This window comes from Schistocerca cancellata, chromosome 10 (assembly GCF_023864275.1).
Source record: "Schistocerca cancellata isolate TAMUIC-IGC-003103 chromosome 10, iqSchCanc2.1, whole genome shotgun sequence".
NCBI classification, from domain to species: domain Eukaryota; kingdom Metazoa; phylum Arthropoda; class Insecta; order Orthoptera; family Acrididae; genus Schistocerca; species Schistocerca cancellata.
In genome coordinates this window covers 58476720-58502448 of record NC_064635.1, presented here as the reverse complement: position 1 = coordinate 58502448, position 25729 = coordinate 58476720, and the positions used below count along the sequence as shown (strand labels likewise).

Sequence of the window (25729 nt, the reverse complement as noted above, 5' to 3'; positions counted from 1 at the left end):
TGGTTGAGCAGTTTGATTTGGAGTCCCACCGTTGCAGGAAGGGCTCGGTAGCTTTCCTCACTTGTGTAGATAGTGTGCACATATTCTGTGTCTCATTCAAAGTCTGCTTAGGCTTTTCAGTATCTGATGTGGAAGCTCAAAGTCGTCAAGTTTATCTGCTGGATCAATACTGTCAGGGTTCTCGGGTAGGCACTTTCACTCCAGCACTTGGGCCATTTAGTATCCTTGCTGAAACTAGTAACTACCAGTTGTTGGGCCACTCCCAGAGGGTGGTTTCTAGAGCAAAGTCAAGTTGTTTCCAAAATTGGGGCATCTTTGTTGATGAAAAGAAGAAAATTGCATGTTACTCTCTTATATTCCCTTACCAAAGCTTCCTGTCTCCATAGGGAAGATGAGGCTACATGACTAAGTGTTGGAAGCCAGTACAGTGGCATAGTCTTTGAACATCTATTTAAAATCCTGATAGCAGTGCTGAGCTGGGGGTCAACCTTCTTTACATGCTTACTGGTTAACCACACTGGTGTGCAGCACTCAACTATGCTGAGTGCAGAGGTTTGTAGTGTATCAGCTGTGACTACTTGGATCTCTTGCATATGATACCTGCTCATATGGCACAAAGAGCACTCTAGTGTATTCGTGTAGTTTCTGAAACTTTTTTAACCCATTACCACCAAACTTTTTTTAAAAAATGGCTCTTTTTCTATGTTATTATATAATATAGTAGTGTCAAATGACATAAATAATTCCTTTGAAAAATAAATAAAGCACTCAGATGAACAGAATTGCTTGATCTATAAATAAATCACTGGGCTAATACAGTATCTGATGTTTATACAGACATTTAGATGAATATTTTTCTGTTGAACATTCACTTTCAGAAGTAAATTATTACAATTTTAGTATTTGTAAAAGTAAATTAGATATACTAAACAAAATTATACATATTCATAATATTGCTCATTTTTATTATATTTTTGTGTTACAAATATCTTTCAGTTGTAGGAGAAAAAAAGCTTCATTACTTTTAAAATTTACTTACATATATCTGTCACTATAAAAACCAATTACTTTCAGTTCCAACCAACTACTTGTGTTCTTATGTCGTTCCATCTTATTTTGTGTGGTAAGGTTCAAAGCAGGTTCTAATAAATTCAGAGACCTCGGTCAATGTGACGTGTGGTATACGGTTTTCGTAAAGAGAGCTCTGTACCATTTCTTGCTGTATAAAGAAGTGGCACATGTCCTGATGAGCCGGTCATGATTGTCTACTCCTCCCATATGTATATTGTAATTCTTGACAAGCTGTGGCTCTTAAATGTTGGTTTTCTGCATAGCTATTCCACCTACTTGCAGAAGTGAGTGCCCCACAGTACCAAAATTGGTGCCAATATAGACGCATTTATTATAATTCCATTTGACAAACAGTACACACAAACATTTTCATTGTCTTCATCTCTCAGTCCTTCAAAATTGTCATTATTTATAATGTATAAAACTTGATCCATTGTAGTGCCCTTGAACACTACATCGTAGTTTGCATGCATTATTGAATAAAGTAAGCTTCATGCACCAGTTCCACTACTAGAACTGAATGCTATTATAGTGTTGTTTTTATTACAGGTGTGTCAGCAGATGGTACTGTTTTCTCCCAGTGATCTAAAAATTGATAATTTGTCTTAATGCTTGCTAAACAACAATGTAGACCAATAATGCTAAACTGTTTACTTGCAGTATTATTATATGAGCCTTATCCTACACAACCAGAGTCAACAGATACTAAGAAGTAACAGATAAACATAGACAGTATATACAAAGTAACTTGCTGCATTTGGGCAGATGCGGTTCATTTTAAAATATAAGAAGAATCTCATTTTTGTATGTTCACTAATAAAGAAAGAATACAACAATTACTGTCAATAGTGTAGGTTTATAATAGAACAACTGTAATTCAATATAAGTTATCCCAGTTTTAGTAATAAAATAAAAAAAGCAGCTACGTCTAGAAATAGGTCACTAGAAGAAAACTTTTGTGAAATTTTAGATGCCAGTGTGCAAGGTGATTGGGGACTGATAGGGCAAGGTCATCACATAAGTACTATTCGTACAATCAATGTTTTTATTAAAATAAACCAGCATTGTCCTCATGAATAACAAAATACAAAATGGGCTGAAGGATTAAAATACAATTACAAATGCCAGCAGATGCCCAATTAGCTTCCTTTCACAATTACTTGAATGTGGGCTGGACTTGAACCCAGCACTAGCTCACTGCACTGGATGCATCATTCTACACAAGATCTGCAGAGTAGTGCACACAATAACCAAGTCACAAAGAGGGCAGCTCTTCCAAGCTCCCCAAATTATACATTTTGTGGCCAGCCCCAAGACATTATTTTATATTTAAAATAACTTTTCATAGTGCTGATAAATAATCTAAAATCCACAATTAAGAAAAGGAACAAATTAAAATAATAGTACTTATATCTGATGGCGATAGCTGTTGACCAATCAATAATAAACCACCGACAACAGGACCTGATAAACCCAATACGAGTGTAATACAGCTAGTTTCAAACTTGGAAGACACAGTGATGATCATGGAAGCTCAATCAAATAAAATTAAGCAAATGTATAGCATCAATTAAGACAAGTTAAAAGAAATTCACTTAATAAAAATCTTAAAATCAGATGCTTTCACTGAGCAAGCTCACACCACCTGTACCACTCAACTTGATTCTCCCCCTCCACCACAGTACTCAGACCGATAAATGAGTGGTTTAAACATTAAGAAAAAAACATTTAATTCTGATATGTGATAACAAGAAGGAATTAATACGTAGAAGACATTTAATATGAAACAATGACTAATCTACTCTTTTCAGGTCTATCAGAACTGATGACGAACACAGAGTAACGAAATAGACAGCAGTTCGATGGGGAGTAAGGTCTGGGAAAAACACTAAACGGCTCTAACTGTGTGTTAATGTCAGCTTTGTGGAACAAGCACACAAGAACAGGCAATGTTCTGAAGTGTGCTCACCGAATTTAGTTCTTTTTGACTGAATACAGGCTATCCCAAGTGTCAACAGGTACACCAATCTTCCTTCAGCCACACCTCAACAATTGCTTAACCCGACATACGGCTGCCAGTTTGCCTCCTGCCCATATGCTCACACGAGTTTGACACCTGCCGTGAAGGCTCCTGCATAGCTCGTCTGCTCGAAGTGGAGACAACAGACACTCTTGTCGTCAGCAGAAACTTCCTTCTCGACTGCCAGTTTGAAAGTCTCTCACACAAGCCTGGCACACCTGTAAAAGCTCAGAGCTTGCTGCCAGTGCCCTCTGTGACACTGTGCACAAATCTGTTGTCGGGTATCAGTCAAAGAGCACAACTGAGTGCAATATCAATGTATTCTTGTAGTTTCTTCCTGTAGTCCCTCACGACATGTACAAAATGTTATAATATATGTTACGTGCTAAGTTGTTAATACATTACCCAGTAGGGACCAATGACCTTGCAGTTTGGTCCCTTCTGCCCCCCCCCTCCCCCCCCCCCCTTTTTTAAACCAACCAACCAACGTTACCCTGAAGAGTACCGGTAACTGCCCCTCCACGTTTCTCACACCACTAAAAACTGCTTCTCTGCTGTTGGCCACACACTGCCCAGACAATGCACTACAAGTGAAGTAGTCCTTAAGCCTGGCTAGGTATTTTACATTAATGTATTTTCAGTTTGTCAACAATGGCAACAGTCTTTTAATATTATCAATTTTGTTTTGAAGTCCCTCTATCCTCTTGTACAATGTAATCATCACACGTTTACATTAATACGGGCATCAGTTCAACATACTTGTTATAGGATGGATCAACAGGAACAAGAAAAGAAGAGAATTCAGGCCCTCCAACAGATGGAAATGCAAGAACTGCCCTGAAATGATTAAAGAAAACGAGGCAGTTGAAACAGACTAAATCTCTGCAAAATTACTGATGCCTGTTTTACACAAAGAACAAACCTGTTATTGTTGACAGCCAGTTGTGTGAATGGCGGCCGTTTATAGTGTGGATGGGCTCACTGTTATGATCATGTTAGTAGTGATGCGTGATAATTCTAGGGATAAAGAAATAGAGCCAGTTCTAAATTAGGTACTAGTGGCCTCACTGAACATGCACGAGCTAGTAGCTGACTGCTGTGGTCACGTCTCAGCTGAGTGCTGAGTCCGCCATATTGTTGTCTGGTGCACTACTGTATGTTGAGTTTTGTTCCTGTTTATGGTCGTTCTGTTATCACGAGGAACTTTCTGAGCAAGTGAGTAAAGAGCACTTTTTGTAAATATTTTCATGGAACTTTTTAAATCCTTGTAAATTTCACAAATAATTAATGTGAAATCACGACTTTGTCACTGGTGCGCTAACAGCAGTACACTGTGGTTATATTTATCATTTATACACGCAGTTACAAGATCTTGTGTGAGTTTATGGTTCAGACCTAGTACACTTGGAGTGCTTCAGTAGACTATAATCTTTCTTCACCACTTTTGTTCATCATGTAAAAAGGACTTAAAACAGAGTGGTCAGAAATTGGAACAGCTTTAGATTGATCAATGAAGAGGAGAAAATGGTACAACATTGGAAGGAAGGAATTACATGCACACTCTATAAGCAAATAGTTCAAATGGTGTGTGTAAACTATCAAGGATTAACACTTGTAAACTTGCAGTGTAAGGTGTTCGTGAGCCTCCTTTTGACTATATCCACCCAATTGTCCTGAGAGAAACAGGTTCGTACCAACGTGGATTTCTACCAGGGAAGTCATCAGTAGACAGATTTTTCACCCTGCAACAAATCTTAGATAAAAAAAATTTTAATTTGGCACACACCAGCTGTTCATTGACTTTTAATCTGAATATATTAGTGTAACAGCCGAAGCACATTTCAAAACTAGTTGCATTTACACTGGAACAAGAATCGATTTCAGAACTGGAAAACCAGCATCTAGAAGTGGACTTTCAGAATTAATTTTGAAGTTTTTACACGCCAGACCAAAAGTGGTAGAGAGAAATGGTGCATCACCCTGAGATAAATGGGAATGCCTTAGAAGTTGGTGAGGATGACTGAGCAATGTGAGAGGTAGATTTAGGGTTTGAGGAGTACTATTGGAGCAGTTGGATATTCACTGAGGAGGATGTCCTGGCTTGTCTCCTTTTTATATAACTCCGTAACATGTGACATGACAAGCTAACTTGCTAGCCAGGGCGTGATCTTTCATGTTGTTGTTGTTGTTGTTGTCATCAGTCCTGAGACTGGTTTGATGCAGCTCTCCATGCTACTCTATCCTGTGCAAGCTTCTTCATCTCCCAGTACCTACTGCAACCTACATCCTTCTGAATCTGCTTAGTGTATTCATCTCTTGGTCTCCCCCTACAATTTTTACCCTCCATGCTGCCCTCCAATACTAAATTGGTGATCCTTTGATGCCTCAGAACATGTCCTACCAACCGATCCCTTCTTCTGGTCAAGTTGTCCCACAAACTTCTCTTCTCCCCATTCCTATTCAATACTTCCTCATTTGTTATGTGATCTACCCATCTAATCTTCAGCATTCTTCTGTAGCACCACATTTCGAAAGCTTCTATTCTCTTCTTGTCCAAACTATTTACCGTCCATGTTTCACTTCCATACATGGCTACACTCCATACAAATACTTTCAGAAATGACTTCCTGACACTTAAATCTATACTCGATGTTAACAAATTTCTCTTCTTCAGAAATGCTTTCCTTGCCTTTGCCAGTCTACATTTTATATCCTCTCTACTTCGACCATCATCAGTTATTTTGCTCCCCAAATAGCAAAACTCCTTTACTACTTTAAGTGTCTCATTTCCTAATCTAATACCCTCAACATGACCCGACTTAATTCGACTACATTCCATTATCCTCATTTTGTTTTTGTTGATGTTCATCTTATATCCTCCCTTCAAGACACCATCCATTCCGTTCAACTGCTCTTCCAAGTCCTTTGCTGTCTCTGACAGAATTACGTCGTCATCTGCGAACTTCAAAGTTTTTATTTCTTCTCCATGGATTTTAATACCTACTCTGAATTTTTCTTTTGTTTCCTTTACTGCTTGCTCAATATACAGATTGAATAACATCGGGGACAGGCTACAACCCTGTCTTACTCCCTTCCCAACCACTGCTTCCCTTTCATGTCCCTCGACTCTTTTAACTGCCACCTGGTTTCTGTACAAATTATAAATAGCCTTTCGCTCCCTGTATTTTACCCCTGCCACCTTTAGAATTTGAAAGAGAGTATTCCAGTCAACATTTCAAAAGCTTTCTCTAAGTCTACAAATGCTAGAAACGTAGGTTTGCCTTTCCTTAATCTTTCTTCTAAGATAAGTCATAAGGTCAGTATTGCCTCACGTGTTCCAGTATTTCTATGGAATCCAAACTGATCTTCCCCGAGGTCGGCTTCTACTAGTTTTTCCATTCGTCTGTAAAGAATTCGTGTTAGTATTTTGCAGCTGTGGCTTTTAAACTGATTGTTCGGTAATTTTCACATCTGTCAACACCTGCTTTCTTTGGGATTGGAATTATTATATTCTTCTTGAAGTCTGAGGGTATTTCGCCTGTTTCATACATCTTGCTCACCAGATGGTAGAGTTTTGTCAGGACTGGCTCTCCCAAGGCCGTCAGTAGTTCCAATGGAATGTTGTCTACTCCGGGGGCCTTGTTTCGACTCAGGTCTTTCAGTGCTCTGTCAAACTCTTCACGCAGTATCGTATCTCCCATTTCATCTTCATCTACATCCTCTTCCATTTCCATAATATTGTCCTCAAGTGCTTCGCCCTTGTATAGACCCTCTATATACTCCTTCCACCTTTCTGCTTCCCCTTCTTTGCTTAGAACTGGGTTTCCATCTGAGCTCTTGATGTTCATACAGGTGTTCTCTTATCTCCAAAGGTCTCTTTAATTTTCCTGTAGGCAGTATCTATCTTACCCCTCATGAGATACACCTCTACATCCTTACATTTGTCCTCTAGCCATGCCTGCTTAGCCATTTTGCACTTCCTGTCGATCTCATTTTTGAGACGTTTGTATTCCTTTTTGCCTGCTTCATTTACTGCATTTTTATATTTTCTCCTGTCATCAATTAAATTCAATATTTCTTCTGTTACCCAAGGATTTCTACTAGCCCTCGTATTTTTACCTACTTGATACTCTGCTGCCTTCACTACTTCATCCCTCAAAGCTACCCATTCTTCTTCTACTGTATTTCTTTCCCCCATTCATGTCAATTGTTCCCTTATGCTCTCCCTGAAACTCTGTACAACCTCTGGTTCTTTCAGTTTATCCAGATCCCATCTCCTTAAATTCCCACCTTTTTGCAGTTTCTTCAGTTTTAATCTACAGGTCATAACCAATAGATTGTGGTCAGAGTCCACATCTGCCCCTGGAAATGTCTTACAATTTAAAACATGGTTCCTAAATCTCTGTCTTACCATTATATAATCTATCTGATACCTTTTAGTGTCTCCAGGGTTCTTCCATGTATACAAGCTTCTATCATGATTCTTAAACCAAGTGTTAGCTATGATTAAGTTGTGAGCTTTCATAGGCCAGTGAAAATATTAACCTCCATTAATGATGCAGACATAATGACAACATTTCTGATAGCAGTGGAGTCCTTTGCTGAGTTAGAACATGCTACTATGGACGTGGGGTTGACAATCAAAAAGTCTAAAAGAAAATATGTGGCTTGTGAAACAGCACACATGAGAAGCACTTCAAAGTCAGTAACTGTATCTGGTTGTGAATATAGTGAGGAAGTTGAAAGACATAGGCTCGACTGTAACCAAAGACAGTGCTACCACATGTAGAATTAATTGGTGGCTAGTGGTAGTCGACAGAGGCTATTTTTCCCTTTCGAAACTACTTTCCTCGAGGCTCTTGTCTTGAACAAATAAATGAATCATCTATAAAATGTGTGAAACCAATGTTCAAACATGCCTCATACCCTTTGTCACTAACAGTAAGGGTTACACCTTTGATAGGAGGTGCTCCACAGAATAAGGCCTCGTTGCAAAGGAGGGATGTGGAGTTGCAATTTCAGCAGTATAGTGTAAGAAAAAGGTAATGTCATTGAAGAAACAATACTGCACAAATGAGTCTCTCTCGATTTGCTGCACAAATGCAAAACTGTGCAAAGCCACGGCACATTCACTACGTTTACATGCAACACATCTTCTGAAAGACAAAAATCGAATATCGGGAACCATTTTTCCGCTATTGTGTTTATATGTTAAGGTCTGAGGTGGATTTGCTAGCAGAGTTAATTATGGTGCCTGGAAAACAGCTGTTACAGTTTCCAATTTAGTCAGTACAATCACTATTTCTCTTCAGTCAGACAAGGTGTAAACAGCTTCCGTCTAATATTTCTACTTATCCTTCACTGTACAAAAAGCCACTCTGTACATTGTTGTTGTTGTGGTCTTCACTCCTAAGACTGGTTTGATGCAGCTCTCCATGCTACCCTATCCTGTGCAAGCTTCATCATCTCCCAGTACTTACTGCAACCCACATCCTTCTGAATCTGCTTAGTGTATTCATCTCTTTGTCTCCCTCTACGATTTTTACCCTCCACGCTGCCCTCCAATGCTAAATTTGTGATCCCTTGATGCCTCAGAACATGCCCTACTAACATATTGGTTGAAAATTTTTAAAAACGAGACAAAAGCTGACAGCCCAAGCACATTTCAAAACCAGTTGCATTTACACTGGAACAAGAATCGATTTCGGAACTGGACAACCAGCAACTAGAAGCGGGCTTTCAGAATTAATTTTGAAGTTTTTACACGCCAAACCAAAAGTGGTATTGGGAAATCAGTTTGTGAAATCCGGTTTTGGGAGCCATGTGTAAATGGGGTGATTGTTATTTATGTCTTTCTATTGGAAAGCACTTCTCGAGTCACGGTTGCAGTTGACAGAAATAGAATGCATTTTACAAGACCATACCAACGTTGCTCGTTTGAAAGTAGTGTAGGAAAGTGGAGATTTGTTTTTGAGAGAGCCTGACAGCTGCTAACTACAGCAGCAATCACTGATTATATGCATGTCTTCCTGCATTTCAATACAATCTTTGTTTACGTTTGGGGGCACATCATTCTATAGTAGTGAAACATGAACTGTGGGAAAACTGGAATGGAAGAGAATCAAAGCATTTATGTGGTACTGCAGGAGAATGTTGAAAATTAGGTGGACTGATAAGGCAAAGGGAAGTTCTCTGCAGAAATGGCATGGAAAGAAATATATTGAAAACACTGACAAGAAGGAGGGACAGGACGATAGGACATTTGTTAAGACAGTAGGGATTAACTTCCATTGTACTAGAGGGAGCTGTAGAGATAAAAACTGTAGAGGAAGGCAGAGATTGGAAGACATCCAGCAAATAATTGAGAATGTAGGTTGCAAGTGCTACTCTGAGATGAAGAGGTTAGCACAGGAGAGGAATTCGTGGCGGGCCGCATCAAAACAGTCAGGAGACTACTGACTCAAAAGAAAGGTTGGGAGAGAGAGAGAGAGAGAGAGATATGATGATGATGATGATGATGATGATGATGATTGAAAATCTATAATTCCCTGGTAGTAGTAGCAGGAGTGAAGTATACCAACTGGCTAAAATCTGGAAGATTGGAAAAGTACATTAATATGGAATATTTCCTCTTCAATGGTGCCAACTTGATTATTGTCTGCTATCCATGGCCATGACTTGATTGTTTCCAGAATGTAAAATAAGAAGCAGATGGAATGGTTTAACAGTGCTTACCCTCCAAAATTTTGAGAATTGTCAAAGTTCCGTCTCGTCCTTACTTTATAGTTTCGTGAATAGAGTTTTCCTTTTGCTTCAAAAATATTCGGAACACAGGAGCATCTAGCTACTTGCTATGAAAATGTGACCGATGGAGCAGAGCTGTTATTCTGATTTTGGCAGTTTTGAAGCATTTGTTTCTGGGTGCTTGTGGCCTCAGCTATTTTTCACCCTCTGTGCTTTTTATTTTTATTTTCTCTCGATCACTTTCTTTCTCTGCACTCTGCAGATTACGAGTCGGACGAGATCCTGACGTACGAGGAGGTGGCGCTGTACTACCCGCGAACGATGCACCGCCGTCCCGTCGTGCTCATCGGGCCGCCTAACATCGGCCGCCACGAGCTGCGCCAGAGGCTCATGGAGGACTCGGAGAGGTTTGCGGCTGCTGTCCCACGTGAGTACCTCCCCTTGTAATCCTGCTGTCTGATGCCGGATGTTACTCGGCGTCGTTGTCAAATCGGTGAACAAAGAATTTGTGCTGTTAAAAATGGAAATAATATAGATATGTCAGTTGAAAATACAAATAGCTTTAACTGGCCACATTTATTACACAGGGTGCTTGAAAAATAGAGGACAAAATCCACATATTTAGACAATAAAATAAGTTGAGAAAAATAAATGTACTGAATTGCTCTGTTTCCAATAGGGTCTTCAAAAACAGTGACATACACTGGAATGTTTTTTCCAGCAATTATTTGCCTTTACAGGCGATGATCAAAATGTCCACTTCTTGGTCAAATACGTGCCTCACACTGACATCTCGTGGCCCTGCAAATGTAATTCCAGATTGCAAGAGTACTGCATATTTTGTCACAACCTGCTACAGTTTGATTCCAAAGGGATTCTGTGTCAGATATCAGATATGTATATACCAATGATTTCAAATGGTCCTGCAAGTAGAAACTGATAGGAGTCAAATAAGGTGAGCACGGAGGCCACTGGGTCATCTCTACCTATCTGTCGATCGGGGAATGTTCGATCTGAGCACCTGCGAGCTATACGGCTGAGCGTACAGAAGTGGCACCGTGTAAGAACTGAACTTTTAGACGATTGATCTGTGAAGTATCTACAAAAACATGAGGTATGGCATTTTCTGGAAGTTTTGTACGCCTCCCCCGTAGTCTGTTTGAGTACGTGGAGTCCAACTAATGTCACCAATGATACCAGCCCTCGTGTTGCGGTAGAAATGCACTTGGGATGAGATGGAACAACTGCATGTGGGTTTTCATATTGCCATATATGCTAATTGCATAAGTTTGTAATGCCACTTCATGTGAACTGTGCTTCATCTGCAAATAATAGTAAGCCAAGAAACTTCTAATTTTGTATCACACTGCTGCGAGAACCACTGGCAAAACATAATATGTGCAGAGTGATTTGCCGAAGACAGGGCATAGTGATGTGATGATAAGGATAGAATTGTTGCTCTCGCATGTCGCCCAACAGTTGTGTCGGGAACACTCACTAGTCAGGAACATTCACTGCTAAATGGTAACCTTTGCAGATAGGAGGAGTTGTGTGCAGTTGTGTGCACAGAATCCAGGATCTCCTCCTCTACATCCAGAGTTGTAGATCTTGCTCATCCCTTCTCCAAACCATGAAATGTAAATTTCCCATGAGCACACAGACAGTGATGGTGTAGCTCAAAGGTCTTCCGAAAAGGATATCTTCACTTTGGTATCACTCTTGGCACAAAAAATTAGCCAGCACGTCTACATCTATACTCTGCACGTCACTGTGAAGCCCAACAGAGGCTACATCCTATTGTACCAGTCATTAGGATCTCTTCTCGTTCCATTCACATATGGAGTGCAGGAAGAATGATTGTTTAAATGTCTCTGCAGTGCTATAATTATTCTAATCTTGTCCTGATGATCCCTATGTGAGTTATAAGCAGGGTGTTGTTGTATACAAGGGGGGGGGGGGTGGACGACGACTAGGTTTCCATTACTGTCACACCGCCTGAGTCAGTGTGCTAAGTTGTATCACTGTGAGTGCATCGGTTCACCAGTGAGAGCTTTTTTTTTTTTTTAGTAAAACAACTTTTTCTGTTTCCCCGAAAACATGATGGCAGGTTGGCAAGAGCAACATGTGGCTGTGAATTTTGTTTCCTATTGGTGAAAGTGGCCATGGAAACTACTGTAATGCTTAACACTGCTGATGGGGATGCTTCCCTAAGTAAAACCATACTCTAGAGTTGTTTTCATGTTTTAAAAATGGAGAAATATCAATTGAAGACCAGCTCCATTCGTAACACCCCTCAATGTCAATAAGTGATGAAAACATTGACAAAATCAATGCCCTCATTCATGATCAACTTTGCAGGATGTCTGGAATATCATGGAGTTCAATTCAGAGGATTGAGGGAGAGTATCTGGAAGAATAGGGGCACATCTTCGGTGCACAAACTCACTGAATCTAGCCCCAGTAATTTCTTCTTCTTCCCCAGAATCAAAAGGAACGTGAATGGAAAGAATTTTGCCACTGTGGAGCTTGCAAAACAAAAATCATTGGAAGGTATAAAGAACATCATGATAAGTGAATTTAAAAACTGTTTTGAACAATGGAAGGATCGTTTGAAGAAGTGTGTTGTGGTCAATGGAGAATACTTTTAAGTCGATGAAAATATGGTGTAAAAATATTAAAAAATGAAGACGTTATGACGAATTTCCTGCTTTTTTCCATACATCCTCATATTCTTAGAAACATAATTTAAACCAAGTTCTCAAAATTTTGTAAGTAGGCTTTCTTGGGATAGTGTACATCAATCTTCAAGAGTCTGCCAATTCACTTTCTTCAGCATCTGTGATACTCTCCTATTGGTCAAACAAACCAGTGACCATTTGTGCTGCCTTCTCTGCATACATTCAATATCCCCTGTTAGACCTGTTTGATGCTGGTCCGACACACTTGAGCAACATTTCAGATTGGGTTGCACAAGTGATTTTTAAGCACTCTCCTTTGTAGACTGATTGCAATCCCCAGTATTCTTGCAACAAACTGAAGTCTACCACCTGCTTTACCCACAACTGAACCTATGTGATCATTCCTTTTCATATCCCTGTAAAGTGTTACACCCAGGTATTTGTGTGAATTGTTAGGCTCCACCCGTGATTCGCTGATATTATAGTCATAGGATACTATGTTTTTTCATTTTGTGAAGAGCACAATTTTACATTTCTGAACATTTAAATCAGGTTGCCAATCTTTGTACCACTTTGAAATCTCCTCAAGATATGACTGAATATTTATGCCCCTTATTTAAGACAGTGCTTCACTATAGATAAGTGTGTCATCTGCAGAAAGTCTGAGGTTACTATTAATTCTGTCCACAACATTAATAGCACGTGTCCCAACACACTTTCCTTGGGTATACCTGAAGTTACTTCTATACGTGACAATAACTCTCCATGTAAGATAACATGCTGCTTCCTCCCTACCAAGAAATCCTCAATCCAGTCACATATTTTGTCTGATACCCCATTGATTGTACTTTTGGTAATTAGTGCAGATGTGGTACTGAGTCAAGCACTTTTCATAAATCAAGATATACTGCATCTTCCAGACTGCCTTGATGTGAAGATTTCAGTATGTTGTGAGAAAAGTGTGAGTTGGGTTTCACATGATTGAATTTTTTGAATCTATGCTGGATGGTATGGAGGAGATTGTTCTGTTCAAGATATTTCATTACTTTTTAGCTCACAGTATGTTCTAAGATTCTGAGGGGCCACCTGCCTTGTGGTGCAATTCTGCCAGCAGCTTATCTGAGTACATGCTGAATGCCAAACAAAACACTTGGTGCACTGTTTGCTTCGTAATTTACTGTCTTGCTGATATCTTCTGGCAAGGCATCTACCTGCAAGAAGAAGAATGTTCTGGTGACTTACTGTTTTGTGGATCATACTTTGGAAACATGTTGTCATGAACTTTTTTTATTGTCTCCATTTGGGGTATTCTGTATGTACCTGTAATTATGCCCTCTATTTTTGAAATACCCTGTATAAAACCTCCCACTGTTTGAGAGTATTAAACCTCCACCACTGAGTGGGTTTATCAGTCAATATGGTGTACAATACACACAGCTCATTGGGTAATTGGTGGCACTGCCTTTTAGTGGTCAGTTTCCTTTTCTAAGCCATATTTCAATCATGTACTTTCCACTTGGTGTATATCAGCCAGATAATATAGTTAAACAGTCCGAGCCACAGTCCAACACGTGTACATTGCCTCAACGCTCAGAGTTCCTAGTAGTAATTTGATAAAAATTACAGAAGCTTCTGATCTGGCTGCGAACTGCCGGTTCTGCTTCTATTTGTCTCCTCTGTATTGTCAACACAGCCCACACCATAAGAGTGGTGCCTTTGCAGACTAATCCTACAGCTGACAGAAATAACATCCAGTTACCTGATTTAATAGTGTAGCTTGCTGTAGCACTTACCCAAATGGCAGAAACACAAAATTTTGCTATAGATTTTGTCATAGTGATATTCCCAGCACTCGTACCATACATTCTGAATACAATAAAGGTGGGTAATATTCAGTAGAGTGAGATGTAAAAATGCATAAAAGGACATCTAACATTTCCTTAACCCAGACAGACTGCAGCTGGTAATGAAGTTTGCAGTTACAGGACTAGTGACTGCTATTCATGTACCCTTGTCTTGTTTTGTGGCTCTCTGGATTTGAATTGCAGAATTTGGAACTTCACAGAACCATTGCACTTGCTTCTTCATTGGGCACCCTGTAGGTAACTAAGAGACATAGCAGACCATAAACAAATCCCATTAGTCCTGCTGTGTTTACAGTGTGGCTATGCTTGATCCATTACAACTACCACTTAAAACTTACCCTGGTATCAAGTGAGGTGGCGCAGTGGTTAGCACACTGCACTCATATTTAGGAGGAAGACAGTATCTAACCCGAGTCCAGCCATCCCGATTTAGGTTTTCCGTGATTTCCCTGAATTGCTTCAGGCAAATGTTGGGATGGTTGCTTCAAAAGGGCACGGCTGACTTCCTTTCCCTTCCTTCCCTATTCCGACGGGGCCGATGATCTCACTGTTTGGTCCCCTTCCCCCAAACTGACGAACCTTACCGTGGTAGAAACAGTTCACTAATCTACTGTGTGATGCCTAATGTGGTGGTTCTGCATGTAATCTGTAACTTTGGTAACAAGCAAAACAATAGCTTTTGTTGACAGAATTATATGAACACATGCAGCCTACCACCCCCACCCCTCCCTGTCAAAATGATAAGAAAAAGCATGTTGTTGTCGTAACTGAGAAAGCTTACACAAATATAAAAAGTTTATATGGTTTTCATCTTCCTTGGATACTTAATTTAATCCACAGTTCATTAACATTGTAAACATAATCTTACAATACAAGCCTCGCATTAGTTATATTTTCCTCATAATCCTTACAGTGTATGTCAAATGCAAAAGGAATTAAAAAGATGCATAAACAGAGGGTCCAGTTCTGAAATTTGATGAATGCCTGTGTAGTCTGTTGTGAAGCAAAGAATGATCTAGCCAGATACCCACGTTCATTACAAAAAGATAATAAATGTCAATCCTCATGTTTGTGAAGGAAAATTGCCAAAGTTGTTTTGTTAAGGGTGACCCAGTATTGTTATAGAGTAAGTAGCCTGAATGTTTAATGCAAATTTTGTTACAATCCTGATATTATTGCAATAGTGTCTTCTGATCCAGACATTAAAGTTCCAAAAATGATACTTAAAAACTTATTTCCACTGAGGGATAAATGGGGATCAGAACAATAACTCTTTGTGAGTTTAAACAGACAAAAAAGGAGACTAAGCAGGAAGCAGGTAAGAACAATAAGAAGAAATAAACAACTCTGCTTACACGTCACACAAAATTCTCTTCATGAAAATGCCATTTTGAGAGACGAAGATTCTTTCACTCCTCGCAGACACGAGTCGACCACGCAAGGAGGGTGAAGTGGACGGGCAAGACTACCATTTCATCTCGAGGGCACAGTTCGAAGCGGACATCTTAGCGCGTCGTTTCGTGGAGCACGGCGAATACGAGAGAGCGTACTACGGGACATCGCTGGCAGCCATCCGTGCCGTGGTGGACGCGGGGAAGACGTGTGTTCTGAACCTGCACCCACAGTCACTGCGCATCCTGCGCGCTTCCGACCTCAAACCCTACGTGGTGTTCGTCGCGCCGCCCTCCCTGGAGAAGCTGCGGCAGAAGAAGGCCCGCGCTGGCGAGGCGTACAAGGTAGGGTGTAAGTCGCAGTCACAACTCGACTTGTTTGGCTGTAATGCTGATGTGCACCATTTCTCTCGCACTGTGTCCTAAAAATTGAAAGATACTAATCGTAAAAATAATGTTGAAGCTTTAACTGAAAAAAGTGGGAACACAATTCCGTTAATTATTTTACACCGTCACTCGTTACAATTACGGGATCATCAGTTTATGAGCTTATTTCCCTCACTTAAGCCTGCAGGAGCACTACCATTAAGGGTATTTTTAACTCCTTTGTTAGTCAAGCCATTCCAACTGTGTGATCATCACAGATACGATAAAATGTGACTTATTCACATTGAAGTAAAAGGCTATTCAGTGTTCAAAATTTGCTGAACTATGAAAACAATCTTTGCTCACAAAAATTTTCCTTTATTTTATGACCAGTTCTGATCTGTAAAAACATGTCTCTCTCCCTCAAAATCAAAAGTACCAATAAATTTAAAAAAAGTTTGGTAGCATGACAAATGAGGGTATAGTGTGTAATACAAACTGAAATGTAACTTACAGAGCTTCTGGTGTAGTGGATTGCTTATCCCAATAATCGAAATAATTACAAACTCTCAAATTATGCCATTAGTTCTGTAAATGCTGTGGCGTGTATGCCTTTAAAATTGAGGAAGTAGAAGTGGTATTGGACATGAAACCAAACCCATGAACTCTTTTGACTAAAACATTCGTTTTCCTGGTTTGTGTATTAACCTCTGCACTACAAGCTACAATCTTTCATTGTACCTGAATTAATTTGGGGATAGCGTTTATATTGTATAAGGCAATGCCTGTGTTAAAACTAGTTACATACTGCCTCTGTTTAAAAATGTATTCACACTTTTATTTTCTAGCAGGAAAAAAACACTACTACTCTATCCAGTGGGAGTCTTTTCATCTATGTGTGACTGCTTCAGCCTACATCCACATGAATCTGATTGCTGTAATTCAGCCTTGGTATACCCCTAAAAGTTTTACTCTTACACTTACCAATTTTAACTATTCACTGACACTACAGGAAGGGTTCTATCAACATATCCATTTTTCCTTACTAAGGAGGTGCATGGAAGAATCCTGGAGATACTAGAAGATATCAGATAGATTATATAATGGTAAGACAGAGATTTAGGAACCAAGTTTTAAATTGTAAGAGATTTCCAGGGGCAGATGTGGATTCTGACCACAGTCTATTGTTTATGAACTGTAGATTAACGCTGAAGAAACTGCAAAAAGGTGGGAATTTAATGCGATGGGAACAGAGGTTGTACAGGGTTTCCGGTAGAGCATAAGGGAACAATTGACAGGAATGGGGGAAAGAAATACAGTAGAAGAAGAATGGGTAGCTTTGAGGGATGAAGTAGTGAAGGCAGCAGAGGATCAAATAGGTAAAAAGACAAGGGCTACGAGAAACCCTTGGGTAACGGAAGAAATATGTAATTTAATTGATGAAAGGAGAAAATATAAAAATGCAGTAAATGAAGCAGGCAAAAAGGAATACAAACGTTTCAAAAATGAGATCGACAGGAAGTGCAAAATGGCTAAGCAGGGATGGCTAGAGGACAAATGTAAGGATGTAGAGGCTTATCTCACTAGGGGTAAGATAGATACTGCCTACAGGAAAATTAGAGACCTTTGGAGTAAGGAGAACCACTTGCATGAATATCAAGAGCTCAGATGGAAACCAAGTTCTAAGCAAAGAAGGGAAAGCAGAAAGGTGGAAGGAGTATATAGAGGGTCTATACAAGGGCGATGTACTTGAGGAGAATATTATGGAAATGGAAGAGGATGTAGATGAAGATGAAATGGGAGATACGATACTGCATGAAGAGTTTGACAGAGCACTGAAAGACCTAAGTCGAAACAAGGCCCCGGTAGAAGACAACATTCCATTAGAACTACTTACAGCCTTGGGAGGGGCAGCCCTGACAAAACTCTACCATCTGGTGAGCAAGATGTATGAGACAGGCAAAGTACCCTCAGACTTCAGGAAGAATATAATAATTCCAATCCCAAAGAAAGCAGGTGTTGACAGTTTAATAAGTCACCGCTGCAAAATACTAACATGAATTCTTTACAGACGAATGGAAAAACTGATAGAAGCCGACCTCGGAGAAGATCAGTTTTGATTCCATAGAAATGTTGGAACATGTGAGGCAATACTGACCTTACGACTTATCTTAGAAGAAAGATTAAGGAAAGGCAAACCTGCATTTCTAGCATTTGTAGACTTAGAGAAAGCTTTTGACAATGTTGACTGGAATACTCTCTTTCAAATTCTGAAGGTGGCAGGGGTAAAATACAGGGAGCAAAAGACTATTTACAATTTGTACAGAAACCAGGTGGCAGTTAAAAGAGTCGAGGGACATGAAAGGGAAGCGGTGGTTGGGAAGGGAGTGAGACAGGGTTGTAGCCTATCCCCAATGTTATTCAATCTGTATATTGAGCAAGCAATAAAGGAAACAAAAGAAAAGTTTGGAGAAAGTATTAAAATCCATGGAGAAGAAATAAAGACTTTGAGGTTCGCCGATGACATTGTAATTCTGTCAGAGACAGCAAAGGACTTGGAAGAGCAGTTGAACGGAATGGATGGTGTCTTGAAAGAAGGGTATAAGATGAACATCAACAAAAGCAAAACGAGGATAATGGAATGTAGTCAAATTAAGTCAGGTGATGCTGAGGGAATTAGATTAGGAAATGAGACACTTAAAGTAGTGAAGTACTTTTGCTATCTGGGGAGCAAAATAACTGATGATGGTCGAAGTGGAGAGGATATAAAATGTAGACTGGCAGTGGCAAGGAAAGCGTTTCTGAAGAAGAGAACATTGTTAACATCGAGTATAGATTTAAATGTCAGGAAGCCGTTTCTGAAACTATTTGTATGGAGTGTAACCATGTATGGAAGTGAAACGTGGACGATAAATAGTTTAGACAAGAAGAGAATAGAAGCTTTTGAAATGTGGTGCTACAGAAGAATGCTGAAGATTAGATGGGTAGATCACGTAACTAATGAGGAGGTATTGAATAGAATTGGGGAGAAGAGGAGTTTGAGGCACAACTTGACAAGAAGAAGGGATCAGTTGGTAGGGCATGTTCTGAGACATCGAGGGATCACCAATTTAGTATTGGAGGGCAGCGTGGAGGGTAAAAATCATAGAGGGAGACCAAGAGATGAATACACTAAGCAGATTCAGAAGGATGTAGGCTGCAGTAGGTACTGGGAGTTAAAGAAGCTTGCACAGGATAGACTAGAATGGAGATCTGCATCAAGCCAGTCTCAGGACTGAAGACCACAACCACAACAACAACAACAACAAGGAGGTGCCATAATTCCCTTTTCTCCCCAATTATATGCAGTACATAATCATAACTTTTCTGACTTAGCATCACACACATAGCATTCTTCTGTGCCACCATGTCACAAAAGCTTCTACTCTATTCTCTCCTCTTCTTGTCTGTACTGATTGTTGTCCATGTTTTATTTCCATATTAAGCTTCACTCCAAATAAATACTTTGAGTTTTTTTTTTATTGCCAATATGTGTTTGATATCCCCTCCTCTTCAGCCATCGTCACTTGCTCTGCACACCGACCAAAAAAACTCACCAACTGTCTCTAGTGTCTCGTTGGTAATCAAACTCCCTCAGCATTACCTGATTTTGCTTGACTACAACACTTCATTACTGTTAACTGCCATCTAGTTTCTGACAAACTTATAGATAAGAATTTGTCCCTCCACATTTTATCCCTGCTGACTTTTGAATTTCAGAGAGTATATTACAGTCAATAGCACCATCAACACTAATGCTATACATGTTAGTTGGTCTAAAGTAAGGCAATCTTCAGAGAAAAGTTGTAGGGACAATATTGTGTCACCTATTTCTGCCTATCTCTGGAATCAAAACTGATACTCCCCCAGGTCAGCCTCTGCTGGTCATCCCATTCGTCTGTAAATAATTACTGTCAGTGTTTTGCAGCCATTACTTATTAAAAAGATGATTCTCTAATGTTTGCACCTATCAGCATCCAAGTTCTTTGTTACTGGAAGTATTACATTCTTTTGGAAGTGTGGAAGTATTTCCCCTCTCTCATATATCCTGCGTACCAGTAGAAACAGTTTGTTCATGGCTAGTTAATAATTCTGAGCAAATGGAATTGTAATTCAGTGAAACAAATGAAAAGTAGACAGTGGTGTTCTTACATGAGCACTTTAGGTCCATTCAGTTGTATTGTTATAACTGTGTTATTAATAAAAACTGAAAAGCATTGATAGCCTCAGTGTTGAGTGCTTATAAGCTCCTCCTTCCAACAAGAGGTGAAGTACAAGATTTAATTGTTCACTGAAGGCTTCCAGAGCTGGTGTTGATTCAGTTGAAAATTCTGGCCTAAAAGACCGAGATTGATGTAAAACTATTCTGTGATGTTTCTTTTATTTCCAACTGTGGGAGATATTTTCTGAGGTAAAGTGGCAACCGCATCAGGGGCTCAAAGGGTCCCCAAATTTATAGAGCTGTACAGAGAGCACCAACATTCATCACATGATGCCAACTGTGTGATTACCTCTGGGTGGCACATTTGTGCTCGATCATTGTACGGTTGGCAAGGTTGACATCTGTATTTCATTCTTTTCTGTTAAAATTAGTACGATATTTGTCAATCTCTAACGCCTCTCTACGCATATGTGTATCACTGTGAATTGTCTTTGTTAAAACGCCAGTCTCACCAAATTTTATTGCACGGTTTCCTTCTCAGAAGGTGCTGTCCGCAGCGGCCAATTCACTATGTCCCAAGTGTAGTTCCTTATATGTTCTGCTTAGTCAATGTTAACACTTTTTTTGTAGTTCCCACGTGTACTTGTACACAACTACGAACAATTTTATATACGCCTGGAGTCACTAATGGTTGCCATTCTTAAGCATTTTTTTATTTTCTTACTTGGTCTACAGATCCTTTAAGTCAATACTTGGTCAACACTTTCCGTAAGTGATCTTTTTAATAAAGGGGAGGAAAACTTACTGTTTGGTAGAGTGTTTAAGCCGCATTGTTATTGGGGTAGCCATTTTTAAAAATTTTTTTACTTCCACCATACGCGATCAGCTCATCTCATAAATAAACCAGTTCACAAGTTCTATAAGCCCTGTACATCAAGGCTTTGATGACACCCCTTTTTATTATTATTATTAATTACATATCCGAGAATGGCTTTATATATCGACCACAGCCTCTCAGCCTGAAAGTTATAATGGAAGTACAACGTTTGTTTACCTGATCTGGCCATCTCAATTTGGGGGGGGCGGGGGGGGGGGGGGGTTCCATAGTTTTCCCCAATTCATTTAAGGGAAATGCTAAAATGTTTGTTTTCAACAGAAGCTGACATCTTTGCCTTTCCAATACAAAGTAAATTTGTTTAAGGTATGTGATTATTATTATTTTCATTCTAGAAATTTACAGTTCCAAGAGGACATTTTTATTTTTAATAGACTGTCTATAGATTTGTTATGACAGACTGTAATTTTCTGCTGATATACGTATCAAACTGAACAAAAATTAAGTAAATAAATAAATAAATAAATAAACTAACTTATAGTTGCTTCCTCTGATACAGGAGGAGGAGCTGAAGGACATAATTGAGAAAGCTCGTGAAATGGAGGACAAGTACGGCCACCTGTTCGACTTGATCATCATCAACAACGACACGGACCGTGCCTTCCAGCAGCTGCTCTCCGAGATCAACAGCCTGGAGCGGGAGCCGCAGTGGGTGCCCGCTGCCTGGGTCAAGGGGTCCTGAGCGTGAGCTGCCAGGTGCGGTCACAGCCGTCGAATGTAATGGCAGACAGTTAAAAGCAAAAACAAATAGTTTCTTCTTGTAACGTGTCAGCTTTGTGAGTTTTGGGTGATTGCTTCTCTGTTGAGCACACCTGAGACTCCTACAGGCACAGATAAGGGTTTGGGTCTGAAGAGAGGGTTGGCACGCTTTCTTAGTGGCTGTAAAACCTCCCCCCCCCCCCCCCTCCCCCCTCCAATATGACATATGTGCCTATCATTTTAGTAACATAACAACCACTTTTCGTATAATAATTTATTTAGATCAGTGCCTAGAACATCACTGTAATGTAACTGCAATATGTAAATTGAATATCATTTGAGCAAAACATTGAAATTTACATGTCAAGCAATTGACTGAAGAACTACAATAGCAACAATCTTTCAGCAGCACAATTTTCATGATCAAAGTGTGCAGTCAGCATTTCACTTGGCACTATGATTGCAAACACTGGTCTGCACATGAAACTACACAGGCTTGTGAATAATGGGGAACATTTTTTCAGTCAGTAGATCCTGCCAACTTATGGGAAAGAAAAATTTTTTCTTAGTGGACGCCCTTTCCCTTTCTGTCTTATCTTACTCGATGTCCTACTTATAATTTTCGAGAATTGCTTTTCATTTTCGAGGTGCACAGTTTTCGTTCTACTTTATTAATCTACAGACTTTTGTGAACCTGCGTTGCCAGTTTTGTACAGGCCTCATCGCTACTGCTGTGGAGGCCGAGCTGCCCCTGTTGTTACTGCAGGCCGAGTTTGTGAGTTCTCGAAACAGCTTCTTGTGCAGTACACCGCTAAGACAATTTCTCACTGCCACTATCGAACAGCTATCCCGAGGGTTGGGTAACAGGATAGGAGAATGAAGGTTCTACAATACTCCAACAAATTAGTAACAAAGTCACACAGATGAATTAAAAAAGTTTACTTATCTTTGTGACTAGTTGAATAAGGAAGTCTGCAACACTACTTGTAATATAACACAAACAAAGACCCTTAATGACTAAGAACAAATAATTGTAGATAAACTTAACAGTACACAGCAAATGCCGTTTACAATAGCTGTCTGTGCAGAGATATATGTCTGCTTGTGTCTGTATATGTGTGGATGGATATGTGTGTGTGTGTGCGCGAGTGCATACCCGTCCTTTTTTCCCCCTAAGGTAAGTCTTTCCGCTCCCGGGATTGGAATGACTCCTTACCCTCTCCCTTAAAACCCACATCCTTTCGTCTTTCCCTCTCCTTCCCTCTTTCCTGACGAAGCAACCGTTGGTTGCGAAAGCTAGAATTTTGTGTGTATGTTTGTGTTTGTTTGTGTGTCTATCGACGTGCCAGCGCTTTCGCAAGATATATCACACATGAATAGTGCTGACATTAATATTACTGAAATTTTTAGTTCTACACATGCAACTACATTTAGAGGTACAATAACAAACTCATCCATGGAATAGAAGGAATTGTCCAAAAGAAATGATTTTAAGCTAGATTTAAAATTTGATCTGCTACCTGCCAGACACATTATGTTGTTGGGCAAATGATCAAACATTTTTGTTGCTGAATAATGTACTCCTTTTTGAGTAACTGACAGCTTCAATAATGGATAGTAAAGGTCATTTTTCCCTCTAGTGTTGTACGTATGAACATCAGCGTTGTTTGCGAATTGAGATGTATTACTTATAACGAATTTATTTGCGAATATATGTACTCTGATGGTGCACTTAAAATACATAACACCTTGAATAGGTGCTTACATGACGTCCGTGGGTGAACACCACTAATTATTCTCACTGCTCTCTTTTGTGCAATCAATACTTGATGCCTAACTGGTGAGTTACCCCATAAAACTATTCCATAAGACACCATTGAGTAGAAATATGCAAAGTACATTAGGAGGCTGATCTGTTTATTACCGAGACTAGCGATTATGCGAAGAGCAAAAGAAGCTGAACTTGTTTGAGAAGCTCAGTCATATGCTTCTTCCAATTCTAGTTGTCATCAAAGTGAACACCCAAAAATTACGAAAAATCTACCCCGTTAACTGAGCCCTGTTCATATGCTACATCAGTTGTCGGTATGACTCTATTCTGTGTACAGAACTGCAATAGTGAGCTTGTACAAAATTAAGGGAGAGTGCATTTTCTGAGAACCACTTGCTGTTGTTGTTATTGTGGTCTTCAGTCGTGAGACTAGTTTGATGCACCTCTCCATGCTACTCTATCCTGTGCAAGCTTCTTCATTTACCAGTACGTACTGCAGCCTACATCCTTCTGAATCTGCTTAGTGTATTCATCTCTTGGTCTCCCTCTACGATTTTTACCCTCCAATCTGCCCTCCAATACTAAATTGGTGATCCCTTGATGCCTCAGAAGATGTCCTACCAACTGATCCCTTCTTCTAGTCAAGTTGTGCCACAAACTCCTCTTCTCCCCAATTCTATTCAGTACCTCCTCATTAGTTATGTGATCTATCCATCTGATCTTCAGCAATCTTTTGTAGCACCACATTTTGAAAGCTTCTATTCTCTTCTTGTCCAAACTATTTATCGTCCATGTTTCACTTCCATACATGGCTACACTCCATTCAAATACTTTCAGAAATGACTTCCTGACACTTAAATCTATACTTGATGTTAACAAAATTCTCTTCTTCAGAAACGCTTTCCTTGCCATTGCGAGTCTGCATTTTATATCCTCTGTACTTCGACCATCATCAGTTATTTTGCTCCCCAAATAGCAAAACTCCTTTACTACTTTAAGTGTCTCATTTCCCAAGCTAATTCCCTCAGCATCACCCGACTTAATTCTACTACATTCCATTATCCTCGTTTTGCTTTTGTTGATGTTCATCTTATATCCTCCTTTCAAGACACTGTCCATTCTGTTCAACTGCTCTTCCAAGTCCTTTGCTGTCTCTGACAGAATTACAATGTCATCGGCGAACCTTAAAGTTTTTATTTCTTCTCCATGGATTTTAATACCTACTCTGAATTTTTCTTTTATTTCTTCTACTGCTTGCTCAATATACAGATTGAACAATATCGGGGAGAAGCTACAACCCTGTCTCACTCCCTTCCCAACCACTGCTTCCCTTTCATGTCCCTCAACTCTTATAACCGCCATCTGGTTTCTGTACAAATTGTAAATAGCCTTTTTCTCCCTGTATTTTACACCTGCCACCTTCAGAATTTGAAAGAGAGTATTCCAGTCAACATTGTCAAAAGCTTTCTCTAAGTCTGCAAATGGTAGAAACGTAGGTTTGCCTTTCCTTAATCTTTCTTCTAAGATAAGTCGTAGGGTCAGTATTGCCTCACATGTTTCCATATTTCTACAGAATCCAAAGTGATCTTCCCCGAGGTCGGCTTCTACCAGTTTATCCATTCGTCTGTAAAGAATTCGCGTTAGTATTTTGCAGCCGTGACTTATTAAACTGATAGTTCGGTAATTTTCACATCTGTCCACACCTGCTTTCTTTGGGATTGGAATTATTATATTCTTCTTGAAGTCTGAGGGTATTTCCCCTGTCTCAGACATTTTGCTCACCAGATGGTAGAGTTTTGTCAGGACTGGCTCTCCTAAGGCTGTCAGTAGTTCTAATGGCATGTTGTCTACTCCCGGGGCCTTGTTTCGACTTAGGTCTTTCAGTGCTCTTTCACTCTTCACGCAGTATATCTCCCATTTCATCTTCATCTACATCCTCTTGCATTTCTATAACATTGCTCTCAAGTACATCGCCCTTGTATAGACCCTCTATATACGCCTTCCACCTTTCTGCTTTCCCTTCTTTGC

The 25729-nt window shown here is 39.8% G+C and overlaps 1 protein-coding gene across 1 annotated transcript in view; it reads left to right on the top strand.

Moving 5' to 3' along the window:
- LOC126106441 (protein PALS1-like) overlaps positions 1-25729 on the top strand; it is a 614066-nt gene that overhangs the window by 580013 nt on the left and 8324 nt on the right. The window contains exons 11-13 of the mRNA XM_049912721.1: positions 10098-10262; positions 15801-16114; positions 21731-21927. Of these exons, the coding sequence (XP_049768678.1) occupies positions 10098-10262; positions 15801-16114; positions 21731-21913 (662 nt within the window). The 3' untranslated portion in view covers positions 21914-21927. The remainder of the gene's footprint in view (positions 1-10097; positions 10263-15800; positions 16115-21730; positions 21928-25729) is intronic.